This window comes from Penicillium malachiteum (assembly GCF_028827825.1).
Source record: "Penicillium malachiteum strain IBT 17515 chromosome Unknown utg000004l:1.0-4883003.0:1.0-4884900.0, whole genome shotgun sequence".
Classification (NCBI taxonomy): Eukaryota; Fungi; Ascomycota; class Eurotiomycetes; order Eurotiales; family Aspergillaceae; genus Penicillium; species Penicillium malachiteum.
The window spans coordinates 1,781,282-1,800,720 of NW_026643097.1; the positions used below are offsets into that span (position 1 = coordinate 1,781,282).

At 46.7% G+C, this 19,439-nt stretch overlaps 8 protein-coding genes across 8 annotated transcripts; 3 read left to right on the forward strand and 5 right to left on the reverse strand.

The window, feature by feature from the left end:
• Positions 1–250: 250 nt before the first annotated feature.
• Positions 251–895, reverse strand: N7483_008812 (acylphosphatase; the record flags this gene model as incomplete). The annotated part of the gene is made up of 5 exons (XM_057092239.1): positions 251–430; positions 496–565; positions 649–661; positions 750–780; positions 881–895. The coding sequence occupies 5 exons, from the start codon at positions 893–895 to the stop codon at positions 251–253; spliced, it is 309 nt and encodes a 102-aa protein (XP_056943413.1).
• A 1,486-nt stretch (positions 896–2,381) lies between these two features.
• Positions 2,382–4,529, forward strand: N7483_008813 (putative glycerol:H+ symporter (Gup1); the record flags this gene model as incomplete). Its single annotated transcript, XM_057092240.1, has 3 exons — positions 2,382–2,637; positions 2,715–2,782; positions 2,859–4,529. 3 exons carry the CDS (start codon positions 2,382–2,384, stop codon positions 4,527–4,529), a joined length of 1,995 nt encoding a protein of 664 aa, XP_056943414.1.
• A 205-nt stretch (positions 4,530–4,734) lies between these two features.
• N7483_008814 (putative HIT finger domain protein) lies at positions 4,735–5,622 on the reverse strand (the record flags this gene model as incomplete). Its single annotated transcript, XM_057092241.1, has 1 exon — positions 4,735–5,622. One exon carries the CDS (start codon positions 5,620–5,622, stop codon positions 4,735–4,737), a length of 888 nt encoding a protein of 295 aa, XP_056943415.1.
• A 381-nt stretch (positions 5,623–6,003) lies between these two features.
• Positions 6,004–6,514, reverse strand: N7483_008815 (uncharacterized protein; the record flags this gene model as incomplete). The annotated part of the gene is made up of 3 exons (XM_057092242.1): positions 6,004–6,084; positions 6,199–6,304; positions 6,384–6,514. The coding sequence occupies 3 exons, from the start codon at positions 6,512–6,514 to the stop codon at positions 6,004–6,006; spliced, it is 318 nt and encodes a 105-aa protein (XP_056943416.1).
• A 708-nt stretch (positions 6,515–7,222) lies between these two features.
• N7483_008816 (dopey family protein) lies at positions 7,223–13,051 on the reverse strand (the record flags this gene model as incomplete). Its single annotated transcript, XM_057092243.1, has 5 exons — positions 7,223–8,491; positions 8,550–12,485; positions 12,559–12,708; positions 12,765–12,889; positions 12,961–13,051. The coding sequence occupies 5 exons, from the start codon at positions 13,049–13,051 to the stop codon at positions 7,223–7,225; spliced, it is 5,571 nt and encodes a 1,856-aa protein (XP_056943417.1).
• A 341-nt stretch (positions 13,052–13,392) lies between these two features.
• N7483_008817 (guanine nucleotide exchange factor MON1) lies at positions 13,393–15,438 on the forward strand (the record flags this gene model as incomplete). The annotated part of the gene is made up of 4 exons (XM_057092244.1): positions 13,393–13,966; positions 14,029–15,067; positions 15,136–15,370; positions 15,430–15,438. The coding sequence occupies 4 exons, from the start codon at positions 13,393–13,395 to the stop codon at positions 15,436–15,438; spliced, it is 1,857 nt and encodes a 618-aa protein (XP_056943418.1).
• Positions 15,439–15,679: 241 nt separating this feature from the next.
• Positions 15,680–17,497, reverse strand: N7483_008818 (proline iminopeptidase; the record flags this gene model as incomplete). Its single annotated transcript, XM_057092245.1, has 9 exons — positions 15,680–15,991; positions 16,050–16,146; positions 16,199–16,337; positions 16,391–16,411; positions 16,462–16,626; positions 16,677–16,762; positions 16,828–17,072; positions 17,139–17,374; positions 17,455–17,497. 9 exons carry the CDS (start codon positions 17,495–17,497, stop codon positions 15,680–15,682), a joined length of 1,344 nt encoding a protein of 447 aa, XP_056943419.1.
• A 376-nt stretch (positions 17,498–17,873) lies between these two features.
• Positions 17,874–19,358, forward strand: N7483_008819 (pyridoxal phosphate-dependent decarboxylase family protein; the record flags this gene model as incomplete). Its single annotated transcript, XM_057092246.1, has 1 exon — positions 17,874–19,358. One exon carries the CDS (start codon positions 17,874–17,876, stop codon positions 19,356–19,358), a length of 1,485 nt encoding a protein of 494 aa, XP_056943420.1.
• Between the last annotated feature and the right edge of the window lie 81 nt (positions 19,359–19,439).

Consider the following 19,439-nt stretch of genomic DNA (forward strand, 5'->3'; position numbering starts at 1 on the left):
AAATATGCATAAGCAATGCACAGGAAGCAAAAGCATGGTTGCGAATATTTGCAGATATAGATCAAACACCGGCATTGGCTTGGATCCGAACGATCACTGCAGTATATGGGTTTTTATTGTTTCGTTTTTCACCTGCTTGAATTTCTGAGCTGATAATGGCGCCTAATAGAAAAAAGGGATAGAAAGTTCATGACCATCCATAATCTCCCGAGAAAATAATAACATGCTCGGTTAAAGACCCATAAAAAAACTAGGCCTTCGAAGTAAACCTGGACTCTGCTGTTCGCAGTACAGAGAAATGATCTTCGCCCTCAAGTAGGTCCATGTCACGTTTCTCTAATTTCACCACATGAGCCATACGAGGACCTTTGTCAATCTGTTGTATGAACTTCTTGATTGTCTCATCGTCACCCTGAACTTCACCTTCAACCTATAAAACCAAGTCATCGGTCAGAACGTTGAATGGAGAAGCGTAGCATGTGAGAAGCTACGTACACGTCCACAGGTAGTGTTCCGGGCCCAGCCTATTAGGCCGTAGCTCGTCGCGCATTTCTGAGTAAAATCACTGGAGCATGTGAGTGAGAAGGATTGTTTTGATAGATGCAGTAAGATGATGTCATCGATGTCGTTGGGCAACTGGGGTCTTACCGGAAGCCGACACCTAGAGGTAAGTTAGTAAGAGTTGTGTCTAGATAAATATGGGTGCATAAGGTAGATAGAGGGTATTCATCTGGGAATAGAAGTCTCACCTTGTACAGTGCCGTGGACTTTGAAAGCTACCTATATGGTGTCAATCAGGTCATGATTCTTGAATTGGGGTGACGATATTACCCGGCCCGGGAAAGGATATAAAAGGAATAGATTTCTTATCAGGACGTACCCGTTTAGATGTCATGGTGAGATTGGATTGAAGAGGATTAGGTACGGAAGTGCTGTGGAGAGCATTCTTGATGTCATTTGAGTGTTGTTTTGCTGAGATAATCCGCATTTACACCTCAAGCTTCAAGTTCCCCACTGTAGATCTATACAATATCATGTTCCTACAAGTCAGTAGGTAGTACATATACAGACTGGGTATATAGGACTAGAAAATACTTTGGCTTTGGTTTCAATTTCGAAATTATTGAATCGGCCAGTGCATAGTATCGCTGATCATTTATTTTAATTAAGATGAGACCATATCCCTTAGCCTTAGATGAAAGCTAATATCCTCAACTTCGGCTTTGATCAGATTAATCATGTTGGATGATAATGAGATCATTGCCTCATGCGTTTCATCCAGTACCATAGGCATGGCGAAATTAATAATAGAATTATAAAGCCCAACAACGCAATTCTCTTAAATAGCCACCATTTCCACTTTCTGACCAGGCCACCAGCTGAACATGTGTAGGGTGAGCAGTACGACCATCGATAGTTTTATCGGGAAGCATATGATATTCTGCTTTCCATGTGTTGTCGTATCCTCGAGCTTCGGAACAACATCCACAGTCAAGAGAACGGCCAATAGCTAAACTTCGTTCAGGCTTGATATGTAAGCTTCGTTTTTCACAGCATTGGCATTCACGGCCACAGCAACCCCCGAATAATGCACAACGTTGGCGAAGGGTATTGCTGAGGTACCACTTTGGGTTTGATCGACACTCAATTGATCGACACTCAATAAAGCCTCGTAGAGTAGGAGCATGCAACTTGTCCCTGAACATGATCCATTTATATCCATAAAGCCAATACACTTTTGACATAGTATCCAACTCTTGTTCCAATTTTTGCAGATTTTGGATGTCCAACGGTGTGGTTTCATCTTTTTCGAGTATTTGGACCTTTTTAAAGGAATACTCTTCACATTGAGTCACTCGTCGAAGTTTAGCATCATACTTCTTGTTTTCTGACATAGAAGTTGTTGCGGGATATCCATCATAGTCGGGGCTCATGAATAGTCACCAGGCTCTGAAGTCTTGCAGAGATTCAATATCTCCAGTCCTCGAAATAAGCTTCTCACTTATGAGACAAATGGTTTCCATCTCAAGGTTTGCCTGAGAGGTATATGTCAGTGTGGCTATCTGATATCTGTAAGATCTGGATTCGATGTAAAGATGATCAAAAAACTACCTGGTAGAATTACCTAGTAGGTAATCCTGTATGTACTCATCCACATGGTAAATAATTATACACCATTTCGTCATTAAATCCTCATGACTTTTTGGTATCCGCGTACCATTGACAGAGGCATAAAGTGATAATTGATGGGCGCTGATTGGGTATGTGGGGAAATGATCGTCAAAGTTGACTTGGGTTTTGGCTGAATGGTCAACCTCGGCCCCCCTGAGTAAACACATCTTACCACCATCATCTACACTACGCCATGCTACTGCGATAAAATGCCTTCTCTTTTCTCTTGGTTACGGCGAATTTATTCGCTTGACACCCTCGACACTCGTTTTACCTCTACCGCCAGTACTCCGGGCAACGCGGCCGCCGACACGCGACCTGCTGCCGCTAAAGATGCCCGCGCAAATGCTATTGCCCAGAATGCCCCTGCACCGCTTTGGCGCACGCCGGAATTCTTCGTCTATTATCTATTCTTCATCACGCTCGTTCCATTGATGTTCAAGACCGTGGTTGATGCCTCAAAGGGTGAGTCCAAGCAAGCCGGCGAGAGATCAGCATCCCAGTTTGAGCACATGCTGACCGAAGATCTTCAAATCTTACAGACACCCACCCTATTTACCCTACCTATTCCAATTTGCTTGAGCCTGGTTGGATTCCTGGTCGCCTAGTCGTTCGTACCCCTCTCTACATTCTCGTTTCTGGACATTGGAGTCGAAGCTCGACTAACCCTGTCTGAATGATACCAGGACAATTCCGATGCGCAATACGCCAGCTTTCGTGATAACGTTCCCTACCTCCTTTTGCTTCTGATTGCCCACCCGCTGGTACGTCGAGCCTACAACTATTTCGCAAGTGGCAAAAGCAATGCAACAAAACCATCGAACCAATCCATAGTTGCGGCGGGAAACGCACAGCTAGAACAGCGCATGCGATTTGACTTCGCCTTCGGACTCATTTTCATCACGGCCCTACATGGAATCTCCGCACTCAAGGTGCTCTTAATATTACTCATAAATTACCGCATTGGCAAATACCTCCCCCAGTCCTATGTTCCTGCCGTCACATGGACCTTCAACATTGCTATTCTCTTCGCCAATGAGCTGTCTGGAGGATATCCGCTTGAGCGAATTGCCCTTCTCCTGTCCCCAGGATCCGGTCCATCGGGAGAGAATGTATCCTCCCTTGTACAATGGGCGCAAACTCTGGATAACTTCGGCGGCATCATGCCTCGATGGGAGGTTCTATTCAAAGTCACCGTACTGCGGCTGATCAGTTTCAACATGGACTACTACTGGAGTGTGGACTACCTCTCATCAAGTCCAATCGAAGTATGTACTCCTATGGTGTCCGGCACCGGACTTCCAATCTCTCGCCTGGACGTAGAACTGACCGAATTCCACAAGAAGAAGCAGCTTGACCCCTCGACACTCTCCGATAGAGACCGGGTCAAAATCCCTGCTGAGCCAGCTGCATTCGGCGTGCGGAACTATATTGCTTACGTGCTTTATTCACCGCTATACCTCGCTGGTCCTATCTTGACCTTCAATGATTATGTATCACAGCAACGGTACACACCTCCCTCGCTGACACGCACACGCACCACCCTCTATGGTATCCGTTTCTTCTTCACGGTTCTATGTATGGAGCTTATTCTCCACTACATATATGCGGTAGCCATTTCCAAGGCTTCGCCAGACTGGTCCATCTTTACACCGGGACAACTTAGCATGCTTGCATTCTTCAATCTGCACATCATTTGGTTGAAACTGCTCATTCCTTGGCGATTCTTCCGTCTTTGGTCTCTTCTTGATGGCATTGACCCGCCAGAGAACATGGTACGCTGCATGTCCAACAATTACTCAGTCTCCGGATTTTGGCGTGGCTGGCACCGGTCATATAACCGCTGGATTGTCCGCTATATCTATATCCCACTCGGTGGTAGCGCCGGCGGTCCAAGGGGCCCAGCGGGCACAAAAGCAGCATCGCCCCCTAAGTCTGGCTTTATGAGCAAGTTCCTGCAGATTCGCAACGTTCTTCTAGTCTTTACATTCGTTGCATTATGGCATGATATCAACCTCCGTCTACTTATGTGGGGTTGGCTCATCACCCTCTTCGTTCTTCCCGAGGTCATTGGTGGGATCCTCTTCCCAGCTCGTCGTTGGCGTGCGCGTCCTACCGCATATCGGATTATTACGGGCATCGGGTCCGTGGGTAATGTTCTTATGTTGATGATTGCGAATCTGGTTGGATTTGCGCTCGGATTAGATGGTCTGAAGGATTTGCTTGCAGGTCTGACAGGTTCATACTCTGGTATTGCATATATGATATCGTGCTGTGCCGTGCTCTTTGTTGGCATCCAAGTCATGTTTGAGATCCGCGAGGATGAATCCCGCATGGGCATCGACTTGAAGTGTTAAACCGTGTTTTTGATTAAGTATACAGCGATGCATTTTTGACTCATTAATTTCCAAGAATTGAAAAAGAAAAATTATTTTAAAAATTAAAGAAAATAAAACAACATAGAAGTAGTTGTACAGTTTCATAATGTTCATACAGTCATTAAAAAGAGGTAATCGAATCCTCTGATAGTATACATACAGTTTTGACCAACGTCTGGACATTCTAAAAGAACGCCCCACACCTCGAATCCTCATGAACCCGATAACAATCCAGCCCACAAGTCCTCACATGGCAATTCTTGCACCGAATCTTCCCCCAATATCCACACATACAACAGAAATGTCTCGGCAAGCGCGACGAGTTCGGTGGGCCCGCACGCGACGCATTATAAGATAGCGGCGGCTCAGCAAGCAGACGCTGAATAATGCGATCAGAAGGCATGGTAGGTGCATAAGACCGTAACAGAGGATCATCATCATGTTCCGTCTTTAACAACTTATGTTTGCGCTCCGAATCCTCCTCATCAACCTCCATAGTCGTAGTCGTAGGTGCAGGAGACGCCGCAGTGGTAGTCGTATTCGATAACCTCGTACTCCCAACCGTCGAGACACGCTTCTTCTTCGCCGCAGAGCTAGAAGCAATAGTAACAGGTGTTGAGCTCCGTCTCGCAGCTGCCGCAACAGCTTTATTCCCCTTTAACGCCAAATTCCCACCTCCCAAACCAGCGCCACTCGCAGCAGCATTACTTAGCGCAGCTTCTTCGTCGTCGAGATGATTGCGGAAGGATTTCTGAGATTGTAGGATTCGTCGTACATTCGATGTGGTCTTTGCGCGCGTGCCACGAGCTCCGGCCTCCTTGGCTTGTTTCACGGGGACTGGAATCGAGACATCGCGCTGGTTTTCACGGTCTAGTTCGGCAAGATGACGAATAATCGCGTTCGCTCGTCGAGAGGACATATCGCCACCTTTACCGGCGTCGCGGATACCGCGTTTGCGGCTTAGTGTTGGGGCATTGGCGGCTTTGGCTGGATTGAAGGATCGGTCGGCGACGTATGTCCAGCCTGGAGTTGGGGCGGAGCCCTTATCTGAGATGAGTTCAACGCGGAACATATTGGAAGTTCCTTAAGAGAGTCTTTTTGAGAGTGAGGAAGGGAGTGGTAGTAGATGGAAAGGGAAATGTTGGATGAATTGATTCAGGCTGATAAGGTGTTTGGTTTGTTTGCATTAGGTCAGCTCTATCAAATTTGGAGTTGGGCACTGGAGGTATGAGAATGATTGCGAGGCATTTGCACAATAAGTCTGGTCTTTTTTATTATTATCATCATTAGAAGATAAATTATCATTCAAGGACTTAGTCAAAATAATATTTCATTCAAATATAAATGTGTTTGTAAGATTGATTTGGTTTCCAAGCCGATGCAAAAAAAAGACACCTTTAACACCATGAAAGATATGAAAATACAAGTAGAAAATAAGGATGTGACCGAATCATCACTTCTTCTGGAGCTTGTTGACCTTGGTCTCCAACTCAGTAATGTATGACTGGAGCTTCATGGTTGCCGATTGAAGTGCCTATATTTGCCAAAGAGAATCTCCCCAGATGTACCAGGGAGAACAAAGGGAGGTTAGTTGGGACAAAATGACAAGAAACCAGAAGATATAAGTCTTGATAGAATGTCCACATACCGAGATATCATCAGTTAACATCTCATTAGCAACCCGGTAATCAGTTAAGATGTAGTAATAAACCGACGCGCCAGCAACGACAGCGCCAGACAAGAATCCAAAGACACTGTGCATAGTTAGACATGTATTCTAGAAGCTTGTAATAAAGGCAAATTATTCATGTTAGAATGAATATAAAGACTCACCCTCCACGGAAAGCGCCAACGGGCTTTCTAGCAGGTAGAGGTGTGCCCTCCCAGCGGGGACGGGAAACTGAGAAAGATCGGGCGACGACGCGTACGCGTAGAGGCAAAAAGATCTTTGAGCGCACAGTCATGGTGACACAGTAGATCTATTTGAATATTAGTGCCCAACTAGTTAGATGTAAACCAGGACTGTCCCTACAAGATTGAGATGTTTAGTGGCGAGAGGAGTGAAAGAGGTAAGTGACGTTGACTGATCTGAGGTCCGGGCGGCAGCGGATATTCACGCCTGTTAAATGGACAGCCCAACCTCGGAATCATTATAATGCACAGCTCTTGTTTCACTGGAAATCTGGCAAAGCCTGAAAGGCATTACACAGTAGATTGGGCCGTTGTTATTATAAAAGGGTATTTCTCCACTACCATGACTAAAGATAGAATAATAGGTATAGAGATAGGCATGGGGTGTCTATTTAACAAGGTTTTTACTAGGTAGTATGAACCTTTGTTGCATACATAAAAGAATTTTGTAGGATTACTAGTATGCAACACATTTAATCTTATAATATTGGACTGACCAATATTGTAAATATAGACTTAGAGCTTGAGTCCGTCTGTGGGTTTCTAGAGATCAAGTTTGAGGACCTGAACTTGGGAAGTATGTATCCATCTCATCATCACCCCAAGACAGGGATTAAGGCCTCTTAGTATGGATTAAAGCATCATGATGTTACTTCAAAATTTGAATGAATAATTGTATGATGGAGCTAAATATGAATGATCATCGCTATGAGCCCCGAGTCCTGCAGCTGTACAAAATGGGAAAATAGACGTCTATGGGTTTAGTTGGCCATCGTGCTCTCGTTGAACAGATCTGCCAATAAATCGTCTCGGCAAATACCAAAGTCTGTGCTTTCCATACCGTATGTGCTCTCAAACACATAGATACTCAGCCGGTCAAAGAAGGGTCGTAAAACTCGTTCAACGATCTCATCCTTGGCTGTCTCTCGAATACGATCTGAGATTAACCATGGTCGCTTGAGGCCACCACGTGCCACGGGCTCCGCTTGTTCATTGGAAACAGTTGGAGATAACATGTTACGTGATCCGAAGGTCTGAGATACTTCATCTGCCAATGCAACTGGTTCCCAGCGATTCGGTGGGTAGACCGCGTCGATGGTGTCGGTCACAAACAGCCATTCTAGAAGCTGGAAGTCATCGGGAGCAATCACAAGAAGAAGGTCCAATAGCTTACAAGCCTGAAGAAGCGAGTAAGGATTGTAAACCTCTGACTGTGAATTTTGTGGAACAGCAGAGAGCGCTTCTTGGAGCTCACAGTTGACTAGCGGCCAGAAAGGCGCCATAGTCGAAGGTGAAGTTTTGAGAGCGAGAGCACGTAGAACCATGAAAATCTCCGCTCGAGTCGCGGATGATGGGGATGACGAGCTGGTAGCTGCAAGTAGATCTTCCAATTTCCGAAGTAAAGCTGGAAGTTCACCCACAAAGTAATCGGTAGTAGCGGATAGAAGAAGCAGAGCGATGCGGCGAAGATTGAGTTGCGCTTTGCGGTCTGCTTCCAATCGTGCTGCAGAAGCTCCCACACCAAACATAATTCCGGCTGTGCTGGGTGGTGTTAATCGAGTAAGAAGCTCTGCTAATCTGTCCTTATCGGCAAGCACCCAGTGTCGGAAAAGGTCCATCCAGTTTTCCTTAACAAGGTCCACTTGCAAGCCAAAGAAGCGTGGGTCATTAAATGCATCAGAAATATCCTTCTTCCAGACCTTCGCAGCTGCGGGAACCTTGGCCATTTGCTGCAAAAGAATCATGACACTCCGATTGAGATTATTGGGGAAAAGTCGGGAGCGGATTAAGGGACCAACTACATTGGTCGACACACCAGTAATTGCAGTGTTAATACGATCAGAGTCACCCAGAGTAGTGAGGAAGGAGGGCATGGAGACCGCAAGAATGCTTAGCATATCATCGGGGCCTGTATGTGCTACCGCAGTACGGTCGTAATCAAGAGATGGCCTTGCCAAGAGACTAGCATCCTGATTGAGCCCTAAGGGTTTGCTGGTGAAGACGGCAGTAAGTAAACGAAGAACGACATCCTATGAGAGAACAGTTAGTGAAAGGCTTCACGAAATATAAGATGAGGGGCACACTAACTCCGAGCTCTTTACGCATACGTCGGTCTTCACCAAACGTTGTGTTCTCTAACTTCACTCCCAGGATAGCCGCGAACTCAATAAGACGCGGAAGAATCTGCCGATGTGGGAAAGGGTTGCTGAGCACATCACGCAGGAAAGTTGTGCAGTCCGTCCAGATCTCATCGAGCACATCATTGTCTAAAGACCGGGCATAGGCAACCAGGAAGCTAGCAAGTTCGGATTCCGAGAGACTGGTGGTCAACGACGATTTCCGATTGGCGTCTAATGCGCTGGGATTTGTTCTCGTGTAGATCGCATTGAACATTGCGGGGATAGTGATCTTCGGACTCGAACCATCAAGAGTATGAAGGAGGTTGAAAATCAGCATCGCAGTCTCTGCGTCGGACTTGCTCCACATATCAACTAACGTTTCAAGGCACTCAAGCGCCTCCGCGGCGAAAAAGTGTTCCAGAAGCCGCCTTGATCTGTTTCTCATTCGCAAAGATGTGTATTGAAATGATGCCATTGATTCAGAATCTGGTGAAGAGCCAGTTCGATCACCTGCGCCCCATGCCCAAATAGAGAAGCAAAGGCGAACGGCATCTTGGAAACAGAGAAGAACGGTCAAACGATCATTAGCGGTATTAGAGCGGCCGTGATGGCCATCTGAGTTGAACACACCCGAAACCATGTTTCCGAAAAATCCTTGAGGTTGGTCTGGACTTTTGGCAGCTGGGACGTTTGACTCTTCTACGAGCAGGCGTTCATGTGCGTTGGCAATACAAGTTTCAAGGCCACTCAGCAAGGCTATGGTAACATGCTCAGACCGATCTTGTGGCCAGTCCTCGGTTTGTTGAAATGCAAGTTGGAGTCTACCAAAGGAAGCTGTGATCTCTCGGCAGAAGCATTCAACCAACATGAGAAGAATTTGGAAAAGCGAGCCTGAATAAAGTGGGAGCACTTCACAAAGTAATCCGATCCATTTATCCACGATCTCATGGGATTTCTTAGAGCTGATACCCTTGAGTAAACAGTCCAAAAGACGTTCAGGAGGACGAGGAAACTGCGGCAATGACTGTCCTCTATCTACTTTGTCACTAGTGAAAGACAGTATGGATGGACTTGTCAGACGTTCACGAGAACCTGTTCGTTGATGCTTCGGCCTAGGAGGAGGAGGTGGTGCATATGCCTGGGCAAACTTGACCTTGATCGCTGCAAGAAGTGCGTCGATCAGAGCACCCTGCACCGCAACGCTACCACCTTCACCTGATGCGGCTAGGAGACGATCCACCAGGAAGTCATCGATTCCGGTTTCTACCAGATCCTCTGCACCGGGGCCTAAAAGAAGCTGTCGCATGAGATAAAGGGCATCCCGTTGCAGCCGTTCTCCCTCCAGGTTACCCTGTGTTGACGCCGAGGTTTTGTCGCTGACGATGCTGTGACAAGATTCAAATATAGTCGCGTGAAAGCTCTTCACATTTGAATTATCATCAGACTTCGATGTGCCTGGACGCTTTTCGCTCTGACCCAATGTATGTGTAAGAAGCGTCATCCACCCGCTATGAGAGAGTGTTGAGATGACATTCGATGCAGTCCGTAGAAGGTATTTGCATTCTTTGTAGTCATCCGGGGAAATCGACAGATCGACTTCAGCTACTGCACTGGGTGTATCATGTTCAAATAACTCCTCGAGTTTTAGAACTATCACATGGAAAATTCTGTGAATGGAATGTAAGTCTTGAAGCCAGTGCTGAACACTTTGGGACACATCTCCGGGTTCCTGTGAGAGCATGTCAAGGACGATGAAGAGCGGTCGTTCGAGCATAGAACACTGGTAAGAAAACAGAGTTCCCCCAACTTCGAGGACTTGCTTTGGAGGTTGCTCGTGCTGGCCATGGTGGCTGTGGTTCCACAAGACATAGAACTTTTCGGCCTGCTCCTCCGATGAGAGATGATATGAGCTCGTGGTTGAGGAGTTAACCATCAAAGATGTTATTGATGCTTCAACAAGATGGTCAACCCATGAGATCGAGTGAAGCAACCATAGGCACCTTACAGCTTCAACATGAAACTTTGGGCTTAATGGTGATAAATACCGCCAGAGCTGTTCCACTAGGCTTGGTACCAGGCTGCACGCATCTTCATAGCTGACATAAAACCCAAGACTATGTATGAAAAACAAGTTAGACAACGCAGATGTGATTGTGGAAAGAACAGCAAAGCCAGCTGTCGTTGGCGTCTTCTCTCCCTTGGTAAGTCTCCGTGATAGTCCCTCGTAGAACCGTCTGTCACAGAGTACCCGGGACTTCGGGAGTTTCATGAGTAATGTTACGAGCACATCGATTTTATCATGAAGAGCTGAGGCGCTATCATTTTCCAGGGCATCAACTGCGAGATCATGGGCTTCGCGGATGATCATTTCGCTCGTTTGTTTCGGGCTGAATGGTAGAGAGGGAAGATCAAGGCTGTTTTTGCTGCTTTCATAGAGACTGTGAATCCGTTTCAGAATATCGACCTCTCGAGGTTTTCCATCAGCAGCATTTTTCTCTTGGCCTGTTTTCCTTGAGAATGCTCGATCTGTAAGCAGTGGAGCAAGTGACTTGAGTACACCACTCAGTCCCATAGAAAAGGTCTTCTTATCCACACTGGTTCCTGCAGAAGGGGTATAAAGCGAGATTTCACGCATCCTGACAAGAACCGACAAAGCCAATAAGGGAACATGGACTTGAAGCATATCCTCCTCCCGTACATTAAAATTTTCGACGATGAACCGCGCAAGCTCGAGGTTCTGCAAGACCTGGTCTGGCTCGCGCTCCATATCCATAGAGCGGAAGTCCACTAGACCTAGAATCTCAGAAAAGATAACACTGCTCTCCACACCGTCGAAGAAAGCACTGGCACTGCGAAAGACTTCTTCAAAGTAAGGTTTGGAGGCTTGTTTTTCAAATGTCTGAACACTGCGAATCGTGGGAAGGAATACAGCAGGGACAATATAGCCTCCGATTTCCCATCGATCCATCAAGGATAGTGAAATTCGGAAAGGCTTCGTCCTTTCAGCTGGAACCTGAGAGCCTTGACTGATCATCTTGAGAAGGCCCTTCACTAGAGGCTGCAAGCCGACTTGACTGAAGTATTGCGACTGTGAAAACCTCTCCACCTCTGTAGAAGTTGACCGAGTGGTTTCTGTCGAGAACTTTCTTCCATCAGTTGACGAACACTCGCGCTCGTTTGCAGGTTCGGGCCCAAGGAACCATGCCCACAGTCGGCGGTTCAAGCCCATTTCTCGTCGAGTAACAACACCCACCGCCGCAATGATCAATGTTTCCAAATCACCGTCCGTGATGCGCGACTGGAGCACAGGCGAGTTCAATGGCAAATGTGTGACCAAAAGATCAAGGAAATTTCGCTGGACCAAAATTTGTTCATCAGAAAGACCTGACGCGAAGCATCTAATCAACAAACCTGGCTCAGGGAGGATTACAGAGTCTGCTGCAGCTAGCATCTCTGGAGAAATATCCTTCAAATCCCCTTTATCAGCTGCACTTTGACGACGGCCTGCAATACCTAACTTTGGAAGATAGCGATTCAAATAGGCTAGCACACCAAGACGCCGGCTTGGGTTTGTTATCGATGCGAGGAACAGACATTGCCAAAAGTATTGCCCAGAGGCCCCGGAATCGGATGTTTTTTGTGTCTCTAGTCTGCCACCCACTTCACGAAGCTTATTGATGATACGTAGAGTCGGTTCGAAGTCATCGCTTGTTTCCTCTTCTAGACCAGGTAACAAAGCCAGGAGGATTGATTTTAGAGCAGGACGAATGGCCCATGGTTCAAGATCAACCACGTAACCTTCAATAAGAGATAGAAAGAGGGGGCGGACGGTGAGGGAAGCAAAGGTCAAGGTGGGCGCAAGGCCAGGTAGGTACAAAGATAGGTCGTAGGATAGTCCCTCAAGCTAAAGGAGAAGCCGTGTTGTTAGTTTATATCAAGGAGGAACAATTTAGATACAGAATTTGCACAGTACTTACTTTGATCAGTCCAAATATGTATGTGTAGACTTCAAGAGCTTTTTGGTGAACTCCTGATGGCAAGGATGGGTTCAAGCATTGAGCAAGGCGCTTTGAGACAAGCACCTTATGAGGAACAACCGGTTGATCTGGAGGATGAGTTTGAAGCGCCTATGCATATGTCAGCCAAATGGCCCCATTTGAATGCGCTTTGTGATCAAAATAACCTTCAATAGGCGACTAAGGAAGGAAATGTAGTCAGCCCATTCTTGCAGGGCATTGTCGAACAGCGATAGCGCTCGTTCAACACTAGATGCATATCGGCGGTAGTTTTTATCTTTCTTAAGGGATCCTATATCAATAGACAAATTGTTAGATATTTAATTTACCACTATAACATGTTCTTTGTGAAGTAGTACATACCTTCCTTCCCCTGTAACCGCGTGCGCGTCAGGGAGCTTTCGGAGCTTGCGGGGGAGTTCGACCTCGGAAAGGCACTGGGATCAAGGCTCATGGTGCCAATGTTGAACGTCAAATTGATACAAAGACTGCAGACTGCACCTCATCTTACTTAGGACATCGAGGAAGACCCTAAGGTGGAGGGCAAGTTGACTGTTGAAGACGTTGGAGAAAGGGCCACGCAGGCGGCCACATTAGATGTTTTGTCCGCCTTAAGGGGAGCTCCGCTTCACCGACCGAGACCGACGTCAGCGTCTTTAACCCACTCTTCCCCCACACTAACAAGAGGTTCAAGGACTGGATTTGGATCTTTGCAAAATCTGATGATGCGAATTTCATGATTTTAATGTCCCCGCGCCTAGCGACTTTATCTATCAGCGCACACCCATAGTGGGGATGAATGCGCCGCAATTACCCCAGTGCGATAGCCGGGACGAGCCTGTCAATGAGAACACAACACCTTCGAACCACAGTTCCTCTCATGCGGCCAGAGACTCCAGTCCGAGCTCAGAGGGCGAGCGACCCCCTTTGCCACCGAGGCCGAATACTCTAAGCTTGCTTAACGACGAATCGGCATCCCGAGCAACTCTACAAGCGGGGCCTACAACGGCCATTTCTCGAACAGATATTGATACACAAACGAATGAGGTCGCAGGGAGTGCATACCCATCGCTAGCCATCCGTGGACTATCTCAGGGCTTGAAAGCGAAAGCGAGCCTCGGTCACTTGACCAGTTCGCGGGGAAGTGAAGCTGGCGACACATCCAGTATTCGGAGCTCCGTTCAGAATGGCGATGTGGGAGATGTGGATGCCTTATTCAAGGACTTTGTGGCTTCGGCTCCTGAAGGGAATTTAGAATCCAAAGTGCTCCTTCATTTTCCTGAGTTTCCAGCCGACAATTTAGACGATGATGAGTTCTTAACTGAATTCGATCCTGTCGGTGAGATTGACGAAAATGCTGGCAACGAAGGTATGTTTTTTCAACAATATATAAATATAATTTGTTGCAAGAATGAAATTGACGTTTCCAAGACCTTCTTCTCGAGCGCTTCAAGGCTAAGCAAAAACACTATTTGATTCTATCTGCCGCCGGCAAGCCAATTTGGACACGCCACGGGGATGGTGGTTTAATATCCACCTACGTTGGAATCATTCAAACCATTATCTCCTTCTATGAAGAATCGGATGATCAACTCAAGAGCTTCTCTGCTGGGGATACGAAATTCGTCATTGTGACCCATGGGCCATTGCACCTTGTCGCAATCAGTCGAATGATGGAGAGCGAAACCCAACTCCGACTTCAACTTGAAGCGCTGTACATGCAGATATTGTCAACTCTCACGCTACCATCTCTTTCTCATCTATTCTCCATCCGACCATCTACCGATCTCAAGAGGCCACTGCAAGGATCCGAAACTCTCCTCTCCTCACTGGCTGATAGTTTTACGCGTGGCTCACCATCTACTTTGTTGTCAGCGTTAGAATGCTTGAAGATCCGGAAACAACATCGCCAGTTAATTAACAACGCTCTTTTGAAGACGAAGGCTAACAATTTGCTCTATGGCTTGGTTGTCGCCGGCGGACGGCTTGTCAGTGTTGTGAGGCCGAAGAAGCACTCGCTACACCCTGGAGATCTTCAACTTCTTTTCAACATGGTCTTCGAAGCTGATGGAGTCAAGGCTGGTGGTGGAGAGAGCTGGATCCCCATATGTCTACCCGGCTTCAACAGCAGCGGCTACTTATATATGTATGTCAGCTTTCTCGATCTTCGAGGTGACGTCGATGGAAACGAGGATATCTCCAAAGATGAATCCGTGGCTATTGTTCTGATTAGCCCCGACAAAGAGAGCTTCTTCGAGATGCAAGGGATGCGGGATGCCTTTGTTGAACAAATGGAGAAGAATGGTAGTCTGAAGGTAATAAGAGCTGCAATTGATCAAGGCCGGCCAGCAACAACAGATATCGTGCCAGGCAGTGTTCTGCATCATTTCTTATACAAATCAAGGGGAAACGTACAATTCACCATGTCCTCCTTTGCTCCTACTTTCGATTCGATTGCTCGGCGTCGAAGGTTAGTACTGGAACTTCTTAGCCCACTCTCCACATTTTCTTTTTTGATCCGCTCTAATTGTTTCCCAGATTGATGTCCATTTATAATAATCTGCATGCAAGCATTCATGCCAAAAATACGCATGTGAAGGTTCACCATTGCGTGTCAAGGTCAGCGAGCTCATTCGCATGGGTGACCCCAGTATTCGAGCTCTACTGTGTGGCTGAGCCAAATGCAAACCGCAATGCATTAGTCCAGAGCGCAACCAAGATTGCCCAGTGGATACAGCAAGAAGAGGAGAGACTCTTCATCATTGGCGGTGCGGTACGTGAATGAATTCTGGGCTTTATATGGTTTACATTCCCACTGACGGTATATTTCAGGTCTTTTGAAAACGCCAATAATGGTCATTCAAGTTGCCGGGGTTTACTCATGTGACGAATGATGGCTTCAAGTTGTATATACATCTCTTCATGAACATAAAGCTATACCAGAAGTGTTTTCCGACTGAGTAAATATATGTTAATTTTGTTTAAGTGCCATTGGTAGGTATATAAGTGCTTCAATCTGATTGATTCCGAAAACGGCTGAGCCCGCTGACTCCCGAGGTCGGATTGAAGAACGAGTCACATTCTAGTCAATGGAGTCATCTCGAAGGTTAAAGAGTTGGCGCATAACCTCGCCAGACTTGCTCCGCAGTGCATCGTGATACATAGTGTTGGTGATAAACTGCTTGATACCCTTGATCTTGCTAGCAGTATTGGAAGCCAGATCGTAATGGACATACATATCGTCAATGTAAGAGGCAGCATAGACGGGAACTTCGTTCTTAGCAAGCTGTGCCTCGTCATAGAGCGCTGGCCAATCACTGGTACTGGCTAGAGCTTCTGCGGCGTCTCGGAGCTGGTCAAGCTCCGAGTATGAGTCAAGCATATCCTTGAAGACCTAGAAAAAAAAAGTTAGACATCATTGCCCTTCTAAACTCTGGATGAACTATTCTTACCATTTCTCCGGTAAAGTAAATCTCTGGCTGAGAACCACTTGTCTGGAATACAGGGTGCTCAGCACGCTGCCTGTCCGCAGACCAACGGGATGATTTGCTATTTTCATGTTGTAAGACAGGCTATCAAAAATAATAACAAAAAGCCTTACCCTTGACAGTAAATTGCTTCATGAAGAATGGCGTAGATGATGTTTTTATCCATGCCACCATTGCTGTCGATTGATGCCAGAGTAGGCGCAGTAAGAGAGCCGAATACCTCTAGGTCGTTCCAGGCACGAAGGACGATCTCTAGAACGTCAAGGTGAGAATAGTACCACTAATAATAGGGTAGGTTTATTTACCATGCAAAATGTCAAGACCACCTAAAATCAATCATTAGAATAGCTTCACCTGGGTGAATTATAGATCTTACCGTGGAAACCAAAGATGATACCAAGCTGCTGGAATCGAGCTGGAGTGAGCGATCCTGACGGCAAGGCTACCTGGTTGTTCGTCAAGTATGCCATGATCTTCTTGACTCGCTCTACATCCTCAGGAAACTTCTCGTAGTATGCCTTATTTCTTTGCATAACCTTTTCTGTCTAGATGTTAGCTCAAGACCCAAATCTACAAGATAAAAACACTAACCATAAGTGCGGGCATAAACGGGATCTGGCTCATCCACTAGAGGAGGCAAGCCACCAGTGATGAATGCTTCTCTCAAACCCTCCGGGCTAGTAAGTCGGATTATTCAGATTAGCAAAGATATTGAGATGGGGTGGTATAGGGTTGAACGCACAATTTTGAGAGGTAGTTGACGGCACAAAAGCCACCAAAGCTCTGGCCCATTACACTCCATTTCTGTTGATCCTCAGGATAGTCTTTTGTTAAGAATTTCCGAATAGCCTCACAGTCACGCACAATGTTATCTGCGCGGAAGTGCTTGAGGTACTCAGCCTGTTGAATAGCATTGCCCTGGCGAGCGAGGGTTCCTGCTGTAAGAGTAGAGCTGAGTCCAGTTCCTCTTTGATCCAGGAAAAGAATCTAAAATCGATTGTGAGAAAACGCTCCACCTGTGTTTTTTCAACAATGAATTGAAAGAATACATACTTGGTACCCCTTATTGAGTACTGGCTCAACCCAGCCGTAGTTCTGCGGGGCAGCACATCCAAAGCCCGGACCACCTTGCAGATAGACGAGCCAGGGTAGCTTGGCCTCTTCCTTGACAGGTTCGACAGGTTTGTTCAGACGAGAGACACTCCGAGCGAACAATCTCAACGTGGCATCATTTGGCTTGCTGTAATCGACGGGGACATCGAAAAACAGCTCAGCCACTCTCAGCTTGCCTATCAGAGCTTTAATTAGTGATCCGTTACTTTCATATCACAGCATTCGCCTTAAACCCAGAACTCATGCTCAAACTTACCAGGGACGTTGTGAAACCGTCTATCAATGAGTTTTGCTGCCATTTTTCCAAGATCGGTGTGGAGGAAGAGTTGGGAGTGGAGCACGCGGGTTTAAACTGCGGAGACACGCTGTACACTGGTTGTACCACTCGAAGGGCTCACTGTTCCTGATTCAATCCCGCGTCAATCCACTTTCTTTGAGACGATTGACGCAGCCAATCACTTCAGACTTATCGAATGCAGCCTAATTAATTGTTTAGTTTGATTTGAAACTAAGGTCTGACTCAGCTCTACTAAATCTCTTTTCAGGAGGTCCAACCGGAAACCCGATCCTCCGAATCCATTTACACAGATCCCGACATATCTGTGAGATCCCGAAGACAAGTATAAATTGACTTGAGAGTATCTCTAAATCTTGACCAGACTACAAGAAGACACCATGCAAGATCAATTCCTTGAAAAGTTATGGCAGGTTGCCCAGGGATCCTGGTCTTCTGGGGTTCTCCCTAGCCAGGAGAGCTTATCTCGAGCACGGTCATCCATCCCCACTCAGCTTCCCGTTGCTGGTGCCAGACTGGAGTCCGTTCAGCAACACATCGTGAATGATATTGTGCCGGCTTTCAATGGAGGCAGTCTCAGTCCTAATTACTACGGCTTCATCACAGGAGGAGTAACACCGGCTGCTCTCTTCGCTGACAATATTGTATCGACATATGATCAGAATGTCCAGGTACACCTGCCAAACCACTCTATTGTCACCGATGTTGAGTACCATGCGCTTGGCTTGCTCGCAGACCTTTTCCATTTAGATCGTTCCCAATGGCATAATGGTACCTTCACCACCGGTGCGACAGCCAGCAATATTCTTGGCCTGGCATGCGGGCGAGAGTTTGTTCTCCAAAAAGCAGCGGAGAGAAAGGGACACACACTGGGCAGTGTCGGTGAGCACGGATTATTTGAGGTGCTACAAGCCCTGGACCTTTCAGGGATTCAAGTTTTATCGACATTACCTCATTCATCCGTGGTTAAAGCCGCTGGAATTCTAGGAATTGGCCGTGCCAACGTACGGAACATCTGCCGTGATGACGATCCGCTCCAATTCGACATGGTCGCGCTAGAGAAGGAGCTCGCAAGGACCGAAAAAGTCAGCATTATATCTGTATCTTGTGGCGAGGTTAATACTGGTCGGTTTGCGACATCTGGAATGGCGCAACTAAGCCAACTCCGCAAGCTTTGTGACCAGTATGGATCATGGTTACACGCTGATGGTGCCTTTGGAATCTTTGCTCGCATTCTTGACGACAGCCCGGAATTTGCGACAATAAAAAAGGGCTCTGATGGCATTGAGCTTCTCGACTCCATCACTGGTGATGGTCACAAGTTGCTTAATGTGCCTTATGACTGTGGCTTCTTCTTTTCTCGACACCCAGACTTGGCTGCATGTGTTTTCCAGAACGCGAACGCAGCTTATCTGACTGCAGGTGCAACAGACGGCCCATCAATTCCATCTCCCCTCAACATTGGAATCGAGAACTCTCGTCGCTTCCGAGCATTGCCAGTCTATGCGTCGCTTCTATGCTATGGAAGAGATGGATACCGAGACATGCTTGAGCGCCAAATTCGACTTGCACGTACTATCTATGAGTGGATTTTCGATAGTTCAGCTTATACAGCTCTACCAGAGACCAATTCCAAGGCTGAGCTTGTGGACCAGACCTTCATGAGTGTTTTGTTCCGTGCAAAAGATGATACTTTGAACAAACAGCTGACGAGTAAAATTAATGAGACGTCACGGATGTTTGTGTCTGGAAGCAGTTGGGATGGTGCCCCCGCAACTCGGATTGCTATTTCTAACTGGCGAGTTGACGTTAACAGGGATGCTGCTCTGGTGACGGATGTTTTGGCACAGGTGGCCCAACTATGAACGCCGGCGAATAGATTTAAATTTTAAACTAGATACAGAACCGAGGCTGCATAGAGGCCTTCATACGTCCATTTTAATAAA